The 19065-nt window shown below is 35.9% G+C and overlaps 1 protein-coding gene across 2 annotated transcripts in view; it reads right to left on the bottom strand.

Moving 5' to 3' along the window:
• Positions 1–19065, bottom strand: part of LOC128217187 (laminin subunit beta-1-like) — a 46860-nt gene that overhangs the window by 9847 nt on the left and 17948 nt on the right. For both annotated transcript variants that reach the window (XM_052924134.1, XM_052924135.1), the window contains exons 5-23: positions 16225–16376; positions 15636–15756; positions 15094–15282; positions 14532–14711; positions 13823–13932; positions 12908–13123; positions 11722–11877; positions 10365–10485; positions 9351–9478; positions 8450–8639; positions 6630–6773; positions 6014–6245; positions 5017–5180; positions 4327–4551; positions 3599–3798; positions 2878–2974; positions 2134–2325; positions 1609–1789; positions 1005–1189 (exon numbers count right to left, since the gene is read on the bottom strand). In XM_052924134.1, coding sequence (XP_052780094.1) covers positions 1005–1189; positions 1609–1789; positions 2134–2325; positions 2878–2974; positions 3599–3798; positions 4327–4551; positions 5017–5180; positions 6014–6245; positions 6630–6773; positions 8450–8639; positions 9351–9478; positions 10365–10485; positions 11722–11877; positions 12908–13123; positions 13823–13932; positions 14532–14711; positions 15094–15282; positions 15636–15756; positions 16225–16376 — 3183 coding nt within the window. The remainder of the gene's footprint in view (positions 1–1004; positions 1190–1608; positions 1790–2133; positions 2326–2877; positions 2975–3598; positions 3799–4326; positions 4552–5016; positions 5181–6013; positions 6246–6629; positions 6774–8449; positions 8640–9350; positions 9479–10364; positions 10486–11721; positions 11878–12907; positions 13124–13822; positions 13933–14531; positions 14712–15093; positions 15283–15635; positions 15757–16224; positions 16377–19065) is intronic.

Raw genomic sequence — 19065 nt, 5'->3', positions numbered from 1 at the left:
CTGCACTCCTACAAATTGACCCTTTTGACCTTTTAATTTTTTTGCCTTGGAATGAACCAATTTTTGTGTCAATATCTAGAAACAATTGTTATAAGACTGGTGACAAAATATCAGATCGCAGTTTTTGCATTTCACGTCCACCAACAAAGGTATACGTTGCAATAGTTATAAAAGAATCAACCAATACCAGTATTTAAGTCATTTTTTTTTTAGTTATTTAACCATCTATTGATATATAATAATTTCAAATTTAACTAGGTTTTAGAAATCAGACTGTGAAAAATATGAGTAATTAAGTCATTTTTATTTTAGTAATTTTCAGCAATTGATATATAATAATGTCAAAGTTATCTAGGTTTTAGAAATCGGACTGTGAACAATATAAGTATTTCATACATATATTTATTTTAATATAAGTATTTCATACATATATTTATTTTAATATAAGTATTTCATACATATATTTATTTTTATTTATTTTTTCTGTGATTTAAAAATCATCTGATAAAAAATAATTTCTCTGTTCTAAATCTTATAGTCTTATGTATTTCACTACAAGTAATAAAATAAAAAACTCATTCTTTTCAGGATTTTTTCATGAGATCTTAAACCTGCACTCCTACAAATTGACCCTTTTGACCTTTTAATTTTTTTGCCTTGGAATGAACCAATTTTTGTGTCAATATCTAGAAACAATTGTTATAAGACTGGTGACAAAATATCAGATCGCAGTTTTTGCATTTCAAAAGTGAAGATTTGTGGCTAAAAGTGTTACTAACGAATTATGAAAAATGAGTATTTCAACATAAAACAAACAGTGATCTGATCCTTATTCAGCAGTCTTATATCACTGGTTATCAGACATTTGTGCAAAAATTGGACATTCTAAAATAAAACATATAAAAGTGGTCAAAACAGTCCATCTGTTAGAGCGCAGCTTTAACATAACCATTGAACTCATTAATCCATACATTTCTTCAAAATGTTGCAAGTCTCTACAATACCTTCAACGTCCTGAGCCTGTATATCGCTAGCATTTTTCCGGAGCAACTCGGCCTTCTTGTTGAGTTCCTCTACACCTAGCTGTAGGGCAGATATGCGACTGTTCCCCTCCTGTATACGACCCATAGTGGTCTGGAGGTTCTCATCCATGGTATCCAGGTCCTCGATGTTGGCAGTCAGGTTCTCCCTGCACAGAGGAGGGGCATAAATTTATTAGCAAATATAGTAAGTTCTTAAGGCATAATATTAAACAAAATATCATAGATAAACAAAATTTCATAATTCTCTTTCATACCATAAAATATAGCAAATTTTAAGCTTGTTCTTAAGGCATTATAAACAAACTATAATAAATTCAAATTTTATTTTGTATTTAAAATGCACTAGGACTTTAAACTGTTTTAAATTTGACTTGAAACTAGTTCAAAGCTAATCTTATGTTTTTTAATTTAATTCATAAAAAATATTATTACCAGCTTCATGTTGGCTCAATATTTAGTTATTCAGTATTCAGCTAAGTTTTAAAAAAGATACAAATTCCAAATCAGTTGAGTTTCAATACAAATGAAACATGTCTCTATAAATTGAAATTCACGCCTCATTTACCTCATGGTTTTAATCATCATCTGTAACTCCTCAACGTCATAAGAAGATACGCCTGCACCCTCCACGATTCTTCGTATCTCAGCCAGGTTATCCTCCATCACACGGAACTCCTTGTCAAACGCCCCGGCCGCACCCTCAATGGCGATATTCTCAGCCTGGCTTACCAGTGAGCTAGTTTGGTCTGGAAGAAAATATCATTTTCAGTTATTCACAGTGGTAAAGTGAACATTTTTTATATGCTTTCCAGTGGTTTGTAGAGATTTATCAGTGAAATAAAAATGATATTTCACTATTTAAATTGTGAAATAACATTTCCATATTTTTCACTGTTTTGAAATTTTTGCCAACGGATTATAATTATTGTTGGAAACTTTCTTAAACAAAATCATAAACAATAATTTTACAAGAAGATGATCTTGATAAGCTTTTAGTTTCTGATCAAATTCTTAAATATTTAGAATGATATATTTATGTTGCCACTTGTATATTTTCATATAATAAAAAAGACAAAAAGTCATTACGCACCCCTAAGGTCCCTGACAACCCTATCCCAGTTGTCAAAGCAATCTCCGCAGGGCACACAGTTGGGCAGCTCCCCGGTGGTTCCCCGGTCACATCGGTCACACTTGTAGCCACTGATTCCCACCTTACACACACACTGGCCGGTTTTGCGGTCACACTGGGCCTGCGCTGAGCCTTGTACGTCACACTCACATGCTGGAAGATTAAATACAGCTATATTCTATATTCAGCAGGATAAATTTCATAGGGGTGAGAGTGGTCTAGTGGTATAGGTGTCCGTCTCTCACTCAAGAGGTGGTGGGTTTGATCCCCACCAGGGGTACTTTCTCATGGCCTCTCAAAAAAGGACACAGTACTATATTCTTCCCAAGAAACATACTCAAGAGTGGTTCTATCAACTTTTGTCACAATCAAGCTAAAATAAATGTGTATATACTAAATAAAATACAAGTCATATACCCATTATGTACAGCCGAAATATATAACAACAAAAATAAAGAATTATTTGCAATATGTAAGATATAAAATAAAGTTGCAATAACAAAAATTAAGGAAGTATTTTTAATAACTAAATATTTCTACTGACTATAACAACTTTTTGTAATATTTTGATCAGAAGCTTTCATCCTCAATTTCATAATGACTTTCCATATTCATACAATTTCAATGCAAAATTTGACTATAAAGATTTCTATCGCATTAAGTATGCACATATTCCCTTATATAGTAAATATATGTGACACTAACGGTAGCACTCCTCAGTGGGTTCTCCCCAAAACAGGTCCTCACACTCGCTACATGTGCGCCCACCACGCCCCATCAAGCAGTCACACTGGCCTGTGAACTGTGGATGAGAAAAAAGGGTCATTATTTGAAAGGATTGAGTCATACATATGACCAGGAGGTTTCTGGAAATTTATTATTATGATGATCTGATTTATTTTAGTTAGCCTTGATTATGATTGCATATTTTGTTATGTATCTGGATACAGAAACCGAGGGTTTGAAGCTGCATTCTCACAGATTGTCAGTTTGTATAATTTTTAAGAAATTGTATCAGAATTGGCTGATTTATGCCTCAGTGCCTTCAATTTATTCATATAAGATAATTCACAAAAGAACAGATCTCTTTTGTTTGGTAAACTGCCGAAACATTCATTTTACTTCATGTGTTGGTAATGTTTTAGCCATAAAACATCCGTTTTTGAACTTAAATATGATAAACTTCAATCTGACCTTTTTTCATCAATCTTGTATCACTGGCTTCCAGACATTTACCCCCCAAAAAAGGCTTAATTCAAAAATAAAATAAAACAACAACCTTGCCATAACAATCAATCTTTGAGAGTGCAGCTTTAAGTGCTGGCTGTTCAGTTCCTATACAGCCTTAAGATGGCTTGCACAGAAATTGTCTATTTCATCATAATTATGATATCATTTCACACAGACAATCAAACAAACGACATACCTCATTACACTCAAAGCCAAAGCTTCCGTCTGGGTCGCAGGCACATGTGATGGCCCCGATTTTCTCAGTCATGTTCCAGAATCCTGGGGCCGACATGTCACACTTCTGACCCACGACGTTGGGCAGACATGGGCACTGCCCTGACACTCGGTCACAATCTCCAGCTGACTTGTTTGTGCCAATAGGGTTGCAGACACACTCTGGAATAAACCATCAGACGCTTTCAAGACGATATTTCTTATAATTGGATTTTGAACAGGATTTGTTAAGATAGCAAAATATTCAACAGGATCAGTGTATCTATTTAAATAGATAACTTTCATGTTCCTGACAATTCATGAATTGGTTTAAGATACATGTAGCATAACGACAGATTGTTGAAAGACCAGTTGACTCAACAACAGCCTTCTATGAAGATGAATCTGTCCACCACTGCTACTCAACAAGTGTTAAAAGACCAGTCAATTCAACTTCAGCCTTCTCTGAAGACAAAACTATCCTCCTCTGCTTCTCAACAATTGTAAAAAGAACACAGTCGATTCAACTTCAGCCTTCTCTGAAGACAAAACTCATCTCTGCTACTCAACAATTTTTTAAAGACCAGTCAATTAAACTAAAGCCTTCTCTGAAGACAAAACTGTCCGCCTCTGCTATTGGAATTGTTAAAAGATCAGTCAATTCAACTACAGCCTTCTCTGGAGACAAAACTGTCCACAAATGCTACTCACCGATACAATTTTGAGTGAGTGCATCGCCGTAGTAACCGGCTTCACATTTCTCACAGTTGAAGCCCTCGGTGTTGAATAGACACTTGAGGCATTCCCCTGTCTCGTGGTCGCAGTTCCCGATATCATCTGGGTCAATATTTCCGCTACATTCACACATCCCACATGTACCGTTGTCTTCTTGAGGATTTCCAAAGTAGTTCTCATCACATACACCGCAGTCAGGCCCTGAAATAACAAGCAGTTGTGGTTGTTACAAAGCATTACTGTAATACAGTCAAAACCCATACTCGAACTCACTTGGCTCGAAATCCTCACTGGCTTGAACTAGATTTGAAGGACCTATTTCTAAAAAAACTGCAGGTAAACATTCCCGTTTGGCTCAAATTTTCCGAGGCTCAACACATTTTCTCTGGTCCCTGGGAGTTTCGACCCAACATGGTTCCACTGCATTTTAATTTGATGAAGTTGTATTATCCTTAAAACACTTTCTGTATTTTACCATTTTTAAACAAACTCTCTATTTCAATCATTTCTTTTTATCCCTATAGAATTGATTCTTTTTCCAGAATTATTTTCACAATCTCCCAACTCACAATAAATAAATTATATATACATATATAACTTAATCAGAATTTCCAATTGTCTGGATTGCATTAAATAAAATCAATGTGTTGCTTCTCTGAGCCCTACCTTTGTAGCCAATGTCACATTCACAGACAACGTATTCCAGTCTAGGGTCGTAGTAACAAGTATCGGCATGCTGGGCATTGCTGTACGGACCGCCAGGGCACATACAGGCACGACATGGCTCACGCACATCCAACCGTGGGTCGCCATAGAAACCAGCCAGACATCTGCATGGCAATAAAGTATTAATTGTTTGAATGACAGTTATTTTCATTATATGGAAATATATTTTGGTCACTTCTTTTTATAACTCATTCTGTATATGTACATGAATATGAACAAGTGCTGAGGTAGGGTAGCATTCTTGACTATACGCTGCTTTATCTTAGATATTCAGGGTTCTCAATAAGATTCGGTTTAACCGTCTCAATTAGTAAACTAACCGACAGGCTACTACTTATTCTACTTAAAATTAATTTATTTTTTCAGATTTGAACTGGCCCAATTGCCATGTGAACTGTCCATTTTGGCAGGCAGCCAGTTCTTATTGAGAACGCTGGATATTAATGCATTAATGATGTTATATGTGCCTTTCAAAAACAATCAAGAAACAAAAATTAAAGAAAAAAGGAACAAAGGCCATAATTTGTATTAAGGATAATATGGAGTTATGTAACCTCATTGTGTAATGGTCCTGTCAGAACAACTATGTGAATTATTAATTTAATTGAATGAAGGGTGTTGGAGTTATAAATGAAAATGCCAACTTTCCCTTAAACTTTAACCTGAAGCTAATGCAGACACCGATGCCGTTGGGAGTATAATAGCCTCCTTTTCTTTGATTAGTTGAGTTAAAAATGCCAATTTGCCCCTAAATTTTAACTGGACGCTATCGACAACGCAGGGGCCAATGCCAGGGCGGGTAATTTAGCCCAACTCATTCTTTTATTTGAGATAAATATATCTGGAAATGTTACTACTGATATATATGTATCCATATGATTCCACATGTGTTAAAACCTTAATGTACAGGCATCTTTAAAAATAAAACATCACTCACCTTTCACAGTGAGCCCCTGTTGTGTTGTCTGTACAGGAAATACACTCTCCAGTCAGGTTATCACAGGTTTCAGCATTCCCGTTACAATCACATGCTCGGCAGTACGGGAAACCATAGTAACCAGGTTCACATTCCTCGCAGATTCGCTTGTGAACATTGGGGATACACAAACACTGACCGGTCTCAATGTCACAGAAGTTATCTCTGGCTCCAATTGCATGGCAATTACAAGCTGCAAAATTAAGACATTGCCATGAGAAAATGTTATAAACATACCCATGTTAAAACAACTTAATTCCCCACACAGCATTAGAGTACAGTGGAACCCCATTAGCTCAACTCCCAGGTAGATGCGAATATCCCTCGAGCCTTGTAAAATTAGAGCCAAAAGGGAATGATTAACTTCAGTATAAAGAAATCAGTTCTTAACATCTAGTTCGAGCCAACAGAGTTTGACTCTACTTTTATAATACACTTTTTTTTTTTTTTTTGTAATAGTATACATTTTGTTATCAATTGGAACTCACTGATACACATATTCACGAATACAGAGGACCCTTCGTATAATTTAGTTTTTTAACAGTATGAGATGGAATAAGGCTCACACGGTACTTACGTGTGCATCCATTTGGTCCGAATCCATAAGTGCCCGGAGCACACTGGTCACAACGACGTCCCACCACGTGTTCCTTACACTGACACTGGCCTCCCACTGGGTCACACTCAAAACTCAGAGAACCTGTCAGGTCACAGTCACAATCTGAAATACAGGGAATCAGTCAGGTCACAGTCAAAATCTGAAATACAGAAAAACAGTCAGGTTACAGTCACAATCTGAAATACAGAGAACCAGTCAGGTCACACTCACAATCTGAAATACAGGGAATCAGTCAGGTCACAGTCACAATCTGAAATACAGAGAACCAGTCAGGTCACAGTCACAATCTGAAATATAGGGAACCAGTCAGGTCACGGTCACAATCTGAAATACAGGGAACCAGTCAGGACACAGTCACAATCTGAAATACAGGGAACCAGTCAGGTTACAGTCACAATCTAAAATACAGGGAACAAGTCAGGTTACAGTCACAATCTGAAATACAGGGAACCAGTCAGGTTACAGTCACAATCTGAAATATAGGGAACCAGTCAGATCAGTCACAATCTGAAATATAGGGAACCAGTCAGGTCACAGGGAACCATTCAGGTTACAGTCACAATCTGAAATATAGGGAACCAGTCAGGTTACAGTCACAATCTGAAATATAGGGAACCAGTCAGGTTACAGTCACAATCTGAAATATAGGGAACCAGTAAGGTTACAGTCACAATCTAAAATATGTGTAAGTAGGCATTGGAGAGTAATTGGGTTAACAACTTCAAATTGATGATATGGATATAAAAGTGAACAATAGATAATACTTTTTGAAATACATAGGGTTTTAGCTAGAGGGATATGAAAGGGTGCTGCATGGAGATCAGAATGTGCACCCTCCTGCCACAAAGAAATAAATGCTTTAGATAATCAAATGTTTCTCTTGTTTTGATTTATAATTGAAATATATATATGAATTCAAATAAATTTTATATATTTAGTAGTTAAAACCTAATATTACTTCAAATAAGCATAACTTCTAACATTTTCTATGATATTCACAATGCTTTGATTATTCACTGCCCAATACAATGTGCCCTTTTGTCCTCCAGCACCCTGTCCCTTTCCTCCAACACCCTGTCCTTTTCCTCCAACACCCTGTCCCTTTCCTCCAACACCCTGTCCCTTTCCTCCAACACCCTGTCCCTTTCCTCCAACACCCTGTCCCTTTCCTCCAACACCCTGTCCCTTTCCTCCAACACCCTGTCCCTTTCCTCCAACACCCTGTCCCTTTCCTCCAACACCCTGTCCCTTTCCTCCAGCACCCTGTCCCTTTCCTCCAACACCCTGTCCCTTTCCTCCAACACCCTGTCCCTTTCCTCCAACACCCTGTCCCTTTCCTCCAACACCCTGTCCCTTTCCTCCAACACCCTGTCCCTTTCCTCCAACACCCTGTCCCTTTCCTCCAACACCCTGTCCCTTTCCTCCAACACCCTGTCCCTTTCCTCCAACACCCTGTCCCTTTCCTCTGTCCCTTTCCTCCAACACCCTGTCCCTTTCCTCCAACACCCTGTCCCTTTCCTCCAACACCCTGTCCCTTTCCTCCAACACCCTGTCCCTTTCCTTTCCTCCAACACCCTGTCCTTTTCCTCCAACACCCTGTCCCTTTCCTCCAACACCCTGTCCCTTTCCTCCAACACCCTGTCCCTTTCCTCTGTCCCTTTCCTCCAACACCCTGTCCCTTTCCTCCAACACCCTGTCCTCTTAAAAACTTTGCTAAAAACCTAAAGACAGTAACATTCAAATAGGAGATAGATAACATGAGCATCCCAACAGCATACCAAGTGCCCTATGGTGGATAATGCCGGAGATGGAGAACACATGCTTCTTGCAGAGATCTGGCAGTTCTGGCTGGTGCACGTGCAACTGGAGTTCACGACATCGGTAACGCAGGTACTCGTTCTTCATGTAATCGGGGAGCCCGGGACCAAGGAAGATCGGGATGCTTTCCGTGTTAGGGACCAGGATGATCTGAAATAGTGATTATTTGCCTTATCATTAAAAGGCCTTATAAAGTTGCAAATGAAACTTACTTACAAACCATGATTGCTGACGTTAAACAATGCTTAAATGTGGCCAGTGAGAGCAGATGAGGTATATAAGTATGGGCAACATTTAAAGCACATACCTATTTCGAACAGTAAAAAGAGAAGCCAGAGAAGCCAGATCAGACATAAGCAAGTCTGTAAGTGGTGTATGAAACTTATCGATGGCCTCACTTCCAAATGTCAAAGCTGCAATATCCCAGGTTTTCAGTAGCTACGATTTTAGTATTCAATATTGGTAATTTGATCACACATTTTTTTTACAAAATGCAGAAGTAACAATTTATTGTAGTTACAATTTCTGAAGGTTTGGTATTTTTGCTTCTCTGTGAGATGTCCCATTATTGCTCGACATTTTGATCACATGATACAACACCATTTTCTCGTTGGACTATAAATTTGGCATTTTGCAGAAAGATGCGGCTCGGCTAATCCTTTAGGATTATTGTGATGTAAAAAAAACAAAGCAGAAAGTATGCAGCGTCGGCATTTTGAAGTGATGCCATCTTTATCTAAATAGAATTTTTTTAATTAAATTACAATGCAAGTGATCAACGAAAGATTTTTGAAGGGTGATTACTAATAATACTGTTTTAAAACAACGCTATTTTACCCACATAACTTGATATGAACTCACACTATCAATAAGGACAGTTGCGTCTGGGGTTTGTCGGTCACTCTTGTATCGGCTGAACTCGATCCGGATGCTGTAGTTTTGCCCACTCTCCAGGCAGACAGAGGGCTCCACAGTCACAAACCTAGAACCTGGAAAGACAGTGTTTACATTTGAATAACTTTTCCAGAACACTTTATAAGCAGTTGTATGTCTTATGAATAATAGGTTATATGGTCTCCATATGAGAAATTCAATGTGTCAAGTGAATTTAAAAGGGATGTCAATTTATCATAAATATGTCATATACAAAAAAACTTTAAATAGAATGTAAACATGTTTGTAAATTCTTTCCTTCCCAAAACATGTACGCTATTTTTCAATTCTAGTTTTACAAACAGCATCAACACAATAATTACTCTGTTGGAAGCATAATTGGCATCCTGAGAGATGAATGCCATTAATAAACAACAAAAAGCAACTGACCAAAGTCATTTAAAATTACTTGAACAACAAAAGTGCCGTGAACAAACACCAAATTTTGTCGGTTGTTCCATTTTCAATTATAAAAGGGGAATAACTCAACAATAATTAAGACAGAGTTACGGCCCTTGCTGTAGATGTTTGTAATGTCATCATGTGTATCAAGTTTTGTTTCATGAGTAATAGCTGAGGTAAAGCTATTGCACGCTGATGATGCCAATGACAAAGCCAGTGACATCAATGACAACACCAATCCTTTAACACAACCAGGGACCAAGTTCTCCAAAAAGATTCAGCTGAAATGCTTAAGTAACTTTTTTGGTTCAGCAAATTTTCTTACTTTTCCTTAATTTCATCAAATAAAAATAAGTTTATCGTGATAATCAGACATGTATTTCCCATTAAAAGTGCAATAAATATTCAATTAAGTGAATATAACTTAATTTACAGAAGGAAAAAAAGTAGTGAGCTTAGTTTAATCCTGATATAAAGGAGTTAAATAGTTTCCAGAAATCGGCCCAAGGACATTTTGTCTTAGACAAGCTCAAAACCTACTCTGTTGCAACATGACAGCCTTATCATCATCTTGAGGAATGGCGTTGGCACACGGTCCGTCCCTGTCGACAATGTCTGGACGAATCACTCGTACACGAACATCATCCCACTTCTCTGTCATCTGGTAGCAAAAAAAGGAAAATAGTTGTAATACAGAGATCAATAGACATTCTATGTGCAGGCTTTTTTGAATACCAACCAAGCATTCTCCATTTTAACATACAAGTAAAAAACGTATGAAGAAAAGACAGTTTGCTTTAAAATAATGCCCTTAATCAATCACAGAAATTTAGATCTTTTGGTATTTTTTTTTCTTCAATTGATATCTAGAAATAAATATACAACAAAAAATGCCCTAGATGTCAATTAATAAGACCTAATATAAATAGTTCAGATCTAAGTTTATCTGTGGGAGATTACAAAAATCTTCTGAATTTGATAACGCATACCTAAGTACAACTGTGTCAGAAATATAATTATGTAATATATAAGAATGTAAATGGTTTACTCCGACAATGACAAAGCAACTCCAGTAATTCACATTAACAAAAGTAGATGAGAATTAGTTATAAATAGTCCAAGCTTGACAAGTCATCATTTTAGTCTAAAATATATGTTGATTACTTTTTTTACCGTTGGGGTGATGAATATACAATTTTAAGATAAAGTGAAAGTATGGAAGTTGAAAAGCAAACCTTCTTCCCAGCAGGAAAAGGTCAAACAATCGATAAATAAATCCCAAGTTAACATAGTAATAGTCACAAAAGGAAACAAACAATTAACATTGATCACCAACATTTAACATTTAACATTGATTCTTACCTTAACATGTAAGCAACTAACAAACAATTCAATTAGTTAATACACATTATAAGACTAGTTCTAAATGGCTTTTTATCAAATTAAAAATGCACATTGTCATAAGTATATTTTAATTTATTTTAGCTTTTATTTTAAGTCTCAAGTCTGTTTCTTGGGCAGAAACCAGTACTGTATGCTTTTTGAAAGAGATGAGAAAGTAACCCTATGGGGATCGTACACAGGACCTCTTTGCCAAGTTTGGCGAGAGGTGGACACTTATACCAGTAGACCCCTCTCACACTTAACATTGTCATTGTTATACACATCTGAAAGTGCATTGCTGTAAACTTCTGTTGATTCTATCATTTTATTCTAAAAACAAAATGGTCGAAACAATCTCTGTTATTTGATAACAAATAACTTCTTTATCACATAAACTTATGAGTGTACAGATTAATTAATCTAACGAGCTGAAACAATAGTCAAAATTGTTGACTCAACATACATGTAGACTAACCATAATGCAAACATTCAAATCGGATGATATATCCCTTACCCTCTGGTCGTATCTGATGACAATGTCATAGTACATGGGGAAGTCTACGGAGATATCGGAAAACAGAATGGCATCACCCTCGATCACCCGCATGTAGCCCGGCCCCGTCCAGCTACGGTAGTCCGGAATTAGCTCACGGATATAAACACGTGTGTTCTGTAATTGTAAAATAGGCAATTTGATTAATTGTCACTATGATATAAAATAAGATCAAGAACAACAGTCAATTGAACAAAAATTGGTTAAGATGTCTACAGGACTGTCATATATTTGTTAGTTAGGCCAAAAAAAAAATGTTTGTTTAGGGTAACCTTCCCAAAATTTCAAGGTAGGGTAGGTAGGGATTTTTTTTTTTTTTTCAAAATTTGTCGTAGGTTCAGAGTGTTTTCTTGCACATTACAGTCTTTCCTACATTACTGTCATTGCCTGACTTTGTTTTATCATATAAACAATAATTCTGATTAAAATCTGCATTTATCCGCCCTTTGAAACGCTCTATTCGCTAACGAATATTTTTTTTGCCCAGAAACGGAAAAAAATAGTTAGGGTCGGCAAATTTTTATAGGTAGGGTAGGGTTACCCAAAACGGACATAGTTTTTTTAGGCCTTAACACATTTAAATGATTTGATTGGTTATTAGTGATTATTGGATAAATATTGACCAATCAATAAACTTTTCAGCTAACTTTGAACAATCCAAAAAATTATCCACTTTTAAACAATTGGCTGCAGAAAGATAAAGAGTGCGGAAATGCAACTAACTAAAACTAAAAAAATCCTAAAACTTTCTTTATATTCATTGTTAAAGATGCAGTTTAACTGCTCTTAACTGAATACCAAATATACTACTATGACTTGCAGTTATGTTTAAATGTTTGAACATTTTTTCCACTTATACTCATTAACTACAAAATGTAATGTGTATATTTGCATAGTAGACAAATTAAATTCAGACTGTATAATTACAGGAAGAGGACAGTACATTAAGATAACAAGATTTCCTGCAATAAAAAGGGTATTCAAACCATATAACATTTAGTTGACATTTAGCAATTTTTCCCTTAAAAATCTCATTACAATGAAACTTCTATTGATTTAATGTAAGGACAACCTGTGATATTTACGAAAGAAAACATAGTTAAATCAATAAGAAAAACTGATAGTGGACTGGTTTAAATCAACTCACCCCAAATCCTTCAGCAAATTCTGCCTCATAAGTGTACCAGTCCATTCTAGTGAAGAAATATCCAGGCTGGACCTGGTGACACTGTCTCCCCTGGATGTTGTCTTTACATGTGCACTGGCCCGTCTCGACATCACATGCGTCACTCGTTGCTCCTCCCACATCACAGTCACATGGGCGACATCCGTTCAGGTCATTGCTCATTCCCCAGAACCCAGGCTGCAAGAAAAATTAACTCATTTATTACTCAATAAGTTTAAACATTATATATTTTAGAACGATTGTGATGAAAGTGATATTAACTTATACTAAGTCACTCTCGTTGGCACTATGTTCAGCAAGAGCTTTGTCTTGTGTTATGGTTTAAGCCGGGGTACCTAGTGGAAACCCACAAGTCCAACTTGGTGACCACTAGCCAAACTCACATGCGCCCAGGGCAGGTATCTAACCCAGATCCCCTAAGTGAGGAGTGAGGGTCCTAAACACTGCGCTAACTGACAAACCAAGACACAATTAAACATACTGTTTCCAGCAATATGATTCAATGACTGATTTCAATATATAATAGCAGTGACGTTTGGTGTAACTGCAGGTCCAAACAAGCTTGTTGTATTTGTCTGACCATGAAGAACAAGGAATTTACAGAATTTGAGTCATGTGTATGTACTTAAATTTGGTGCACAAAAAAAAACAATGGACACAGTCATATAAATTTAAGTTATTTCATTTTGTGGATTGGGTTAGCTTACAATTGTGCTCTAAACACTGTCTTATAGTTTCCACTGTAATATTCTTATTATTATTAATTACTAGCCTGGCTTAGCACATCTATGAAAAGAAATTTAATCTTTGTTTCTTGTATTTAGATTTTAAAGCAGAAATACTAGTGTTTAAACCATAACAGCATGCGGTACTTACATAGCACTGGTCACAGTTCTTGCCGGTAACGTAACGTTTACAGGTACAGTAGCCTGTGTACTGGTCACATCCAAAGTTCTCCAGCGTTCCCATGGGATCACAGGTGCAGGCTGTAATAGAGAAAAGTGGGATGTTATAGTTACATTGTTTGTTTTTTCTGACCAATTTGGGGGCAAAATGTTTGGCCAAATTCATTATGCTAAAACATACAATTTTTCAATTACAAAATTTGGCCCCTATGATTTTGGGTCCCATGATTTTGTATGAAAACTTGGTGTTTACTCAAAATAACCCACTTTAAATCATACTTTTTTATCTTTTCTATCTATTTTTTTTATCATTTCTAGGCAGATATCCTCATTTTAGGAAAAATGACACATTTTCACCAATCAGAATGGTCCCATTACTCAAATTGTGGGAGAAAAAAACTTCTGAGAATTTTCTAAGGAAATCATTTTCAAAAGAATGATTGATCCATTATATTTGTTGCACTATTTCTATTGTTTTTTTGTTGTAGAAAATAATATCCACAAGAACACACTAATTCTGTATCGTTATTGTTCATATTGAGTTAAGCAGCATATAATGTGTACTTTCTGATTTTAAAACTTTGGCGAACTCCTGAACATTGAAATAATCTTAATGATATAAGACTCATTCATTTAAACAGAAAAATATGAAAATCAGGTTGTAAATGACATGAAATTACCTTCACATCCATTAGGGTTGTCATCGAGGAGGTTCCAGTACCCATCTATACAGGAGTCACACCTACGACCCGTCACATATGTCTTACAGTTACAGCGCCCTGCCTCCAGACCAAGCTCCTCGTCTGTCATACGCTCACACTCACCATCATACAGGGAACCGGTAGGGTCACAGTCACACTCTGCAATGATAAACATGGAATATGAAACATTCGAGATCTCAACGTTATGAAGACAAGCTTAGGCTCAACAGATATAAAAGTAGGATTAGTATATTCAGAGAGTTCACATATATCAATTTGTTAGAAGCTCTCGTTATCAAAATGGTGCTATAAGACAAAGTTATCCTCATATTTGGGGTATAGTTATCTCTAGCCCTTATAATTGAAGGTCAAGGTCAGACTTAAATTGACAAATATTTGGGTCAAACAGCTCTTTGTTGGTGTACTATGACCCTGATAGTTAAAGGTCAAGGTCAGCCTTACATTGACAAATATCTAGGTCATACAGCTCCTTGTTGGTGTACTATAACACCTGATAACTGAAGGTCAAGGTCAGACTTACGTTGACAGATATTTGGGTCATACAGCTCCTTGTTGGGGTCCTGGAAGTAGCCAGCCCGACATTCTTGGCAGTTGCGGCCCATCGTGTTGTGCTGACAGTCGTCACACACTCCCCCGCTCACACGCCCCGTCAGTTCGTATACACCCGCATCAAAATGACAGGCAGTAGCATGGTTGTAACACTCACATCCTAGATAATGAAAGCAAGCCAATTACGGGTAAGAAAATATATTCATAATAGGTATTTGAAATTTATATCTACGGTAGTGCTGTCCCAAAATTTGATTTTACATTTCTAAAACTGTGAATCATAGAACACCAACAGATATAAAAAATATATTCCCTATTGGCTTTTGTGACACAATCACTAAAATTATGTATTTTTCCCAAAGCTTTGGCAGATTTCCATTTAACACAAATGCAGAAGAATCAAAATGCTACAATCAAATGTGATGTGCTTTTTCATCATTTCATAAGTAAAGCAATCTCAGATTACTAAAATAAACTGATCCTGAAATTCGCTTCAAACAACAAGTATCTTACTCTGACAGGCGTTGGTGTCGGAATGTTGTGCAGGTCTCCATGGTTTATCGTTGTAGAAGTCCTGACACAGTTCACAATTCAGGCCCTTCGTATTGTGGGTACATTCACACATGCCATTTACCTGTGGGAACATCACATTCAATATATATTAATATTACCATACAAGGTAGCATAGTGGTATAAGAAGCTCTTATTCACAGATCGGAGATATCTCTGCTGTTTGAAATCTACACCATTTAAGACTTCAGTTGCGTTTTATCCTTAAAGCTGCTCTCTAAAAAATTGATTGTTTTTACCTTTTTAATTTGTTTTTGTCTCAGAATCAGCTCATTTTGGCATCAGTGTGTTAGTAACGCTTTTAGACATAAAACATCAATTTTCAAAAGCAAATATGATAAACTACGATCTTCTCTTTTGTCAGCTGTCTTATATCACTGGTTTCAAGACATTTTCGCAAAGATTGGCTCATTCCAAGACAAGGAATTAAAAAGTTGTCATACCAATCAATCTGTGAGAGTGCAGTGTCGGCTTTGAGCAATGGCTATCTCAACATGCGATGGTTTCAAATAATAAGGCAACACATAATTACCATATTGAGATTGTTTTCATTGTTATATCCATCAACAGGAACACATCGGGAAGCATGGCCGTAACACGAGCAGCTACCTCTTACTGTCATGTCGTACATGGAGTAGTAATACTTCTCACGGATATCCTGGCGACCGTCAAACACTGTGTCACCTGCGCAAGGGAAAATAACAAAATTATGAAAAATAGATCACATATATGTGCCTGTCACCCTCATGTACATGGAGTTATAACATTTGGCGAAAATCAACATCTTGTCACCTGGCAGAGAGGAATGTATATAAGAAAAAAATGTAGCAAGGTAAATAATGTACACTACAACAGGCTAAACTCGCTATGTCAAAGTGTTTGGGACCTCAGGAATCACTTAGAGATAAAGAACAATCGAATATATCTGAAAAACAGAACATGAAACTGAACTCAAAACATTCTTAAAAAGTTTGACATAACCAGAAAATAGGGATATCACAGTTTTACAAAGCGAGTTTCGAGTTTTGTCTGTATAAAACAACCTTTTTCACAATCATGGTAAACCAAGGTGAATGAATTGCCTATTTGAGCACTCATTTGTAAAATGCAGTTCCATGCTGTGTACATTTGAGCTCTGGATGAAATAGTATAGCATTTCAAACTCAGTTATTATGTGCAAGAACATTATGAAAGACATAACATCCAAGAGAAAATTGGCAACAGTAAGGCCTAGCAAAAACTTAGGCAAATTCTCAGTCAAGGACAATCAATAATTGCTTAAGCTTTTATAATTGATAATGTATTGTTTCCGAAGGGAGCACATTGCTTCTTTTAATTAACCTACGCTTTTCAACATAATTTGTGGTCAAAATTATACTTAGTCTAATGAAAAGGCATTTTTTTCTCCAGATTTCCAATATACATTTCTTTTAGTATATCAGCAATCAGCTGTTATTGATTTTAATCAAGTGAAGCCATAGATATAAACAGTAGCTGACCCAGTTAATAGGTAGTTTACACAATACACTGTAGACCACTAAAAAACTGAAAGATTATTAATATGTACATCAACAAATGAATTTGTATTTGTTTGTACACACTTGTAATCTATAACCATTACTAAATCCACTTTAAATTAATGGCAATGATATTACAGCTGCTCATATGTTTGGGGAAATGCTAATCAAACAATTTACTGACAGATTTAAATGCAAACATTGCAGTGTTTAATGCATTAAACATAACTATCGCTTCACATCACCCCACTATCATACGATAATGAAGGTAAGTAAGTTAAACACATACGTGGGATTTTTCCATATATTACACTCAGCTCATCATTTATGACTCAACTTTTTTTGCCTACATTCATGTTCATTTGATTCAAATATAATAAAACGTGTTTAATCAAAATATCAAATTTCATTTTGTGATTTTTATTGACAGCCATTAATATTTGCGATCAGAATTCCTTTTCGTTTCAATGAACAAAGCACAAGATTATATTTTAATGGGATTTATTTTCAATAAAATTGTCAACTCTGATGCATAATGTATAAATTGTGGCATTTTGTAAAATTATCTTAAATCACACACCAATGATATAGAAGGTATTAAATAACTGTCAAATTGTATAACAAGGTTAACTAAAGTAAAATGTTGTATCTTTATAAATGATCTCTCAATCTACTTTGATTTAAGGTGATAGTATATTGATCAGTTATATTATATAACTCAAATGAATAATTAATCGTTAATATGTATCCAGGTAGCTAAAACATGCACCTTAAACCTTGGGAGTCTTAAAGCTGCACTCTCACAGACTGACTGTTTCGACATATTTTTTTAGTTTTTTGTCTCAGAATCAGCTGATTTTGGTATCAATGGCGTCAATTCAGTCATATAAGATAACTCACAATTGACCTAAATTATTTGGCCGAAAATTTCATTTTTCTTAAAGTGTTAGTAATTGCATTAAAACATCAATTTTTCAAACATAAATATGAAAAACTGCAATCTGATCTTTTTGGCAGCAGTCTTGTATCCCTGATTTCAAGGCAATTACGCAAAAATTGGCTAACTCTGAGTCAAAAATGAAAACAGTTGTTAAAACAGTCAATCTGTGAGAGTGCAGCAGCTTTAAAAATATATTTTATATCTAAATTCTGGATTAAAAATTATTGCTCCAATTTATTTCATTTTTTTTGGCAAAGAAAGGCAATTTCAGATTACCCATATCCGCCCAAAATTGTCAAATCAGCGAACAATAAAACATAAATCCTATAAGAGTGTAATAACCACTGGTTATCAGGCCGGTGACCTGAGCTGAGAGGTTATGACACCAGTATGTTAACATGTCATCCATTACTACAGTAATAAACACTTCAAAGGCTTGAGATAATAATGAAATTGAAATTACAGAGTTGCTGATGTTATGTTAAGAATTATGAATTATCTGGCACAAGAATGTGTCTTTGATTAGTAAAATATTGACCACATTGGAGTTTTCTTGTTTCTTAATGCATTCATTCACATATCACAACTGAAGAAAGGGCTCCTACAAAGCAGCTTAGGATAAATTACAATAGGATTTGAATTTACTAAGCAGTGCTCCAGCTAGGCCTAAATAGCAGGGTGGGGCATGCCTCTGCCCTTTCTGGTACCCTCGTGCCTTTTTATATCACCCTCTTTTGCCCTTTTGTTTGACAGAGTCAATTTTAAGGGTTAAGTATAAAAATAATAATAATATATAGTTTTGACAATGAAGTAAAGAACACAGCTTATATATTCATAACAAACTATAAATATTGAAAGTAATTAAAACACATACACAATAAGAAATCAGGGCTTTTTCTGCCCAATTTGGGAAAAA

Source organism: Mya arenaria, chromosome 14 (assembly GCF_026914265.1).
Source record: "Mya arenaria isolate MELC-2E11 chromosome 14, ASM2691426v1".
Classification (NCBI taxonomy): Eukaryota; Metazoa; Mollusca; class Bivalvia; order Myida; family Myidae; genus Mya; species Mya arenaria.
This window is presented reverse-complemented; position numbering and strand designations above follow the sequence as displayed.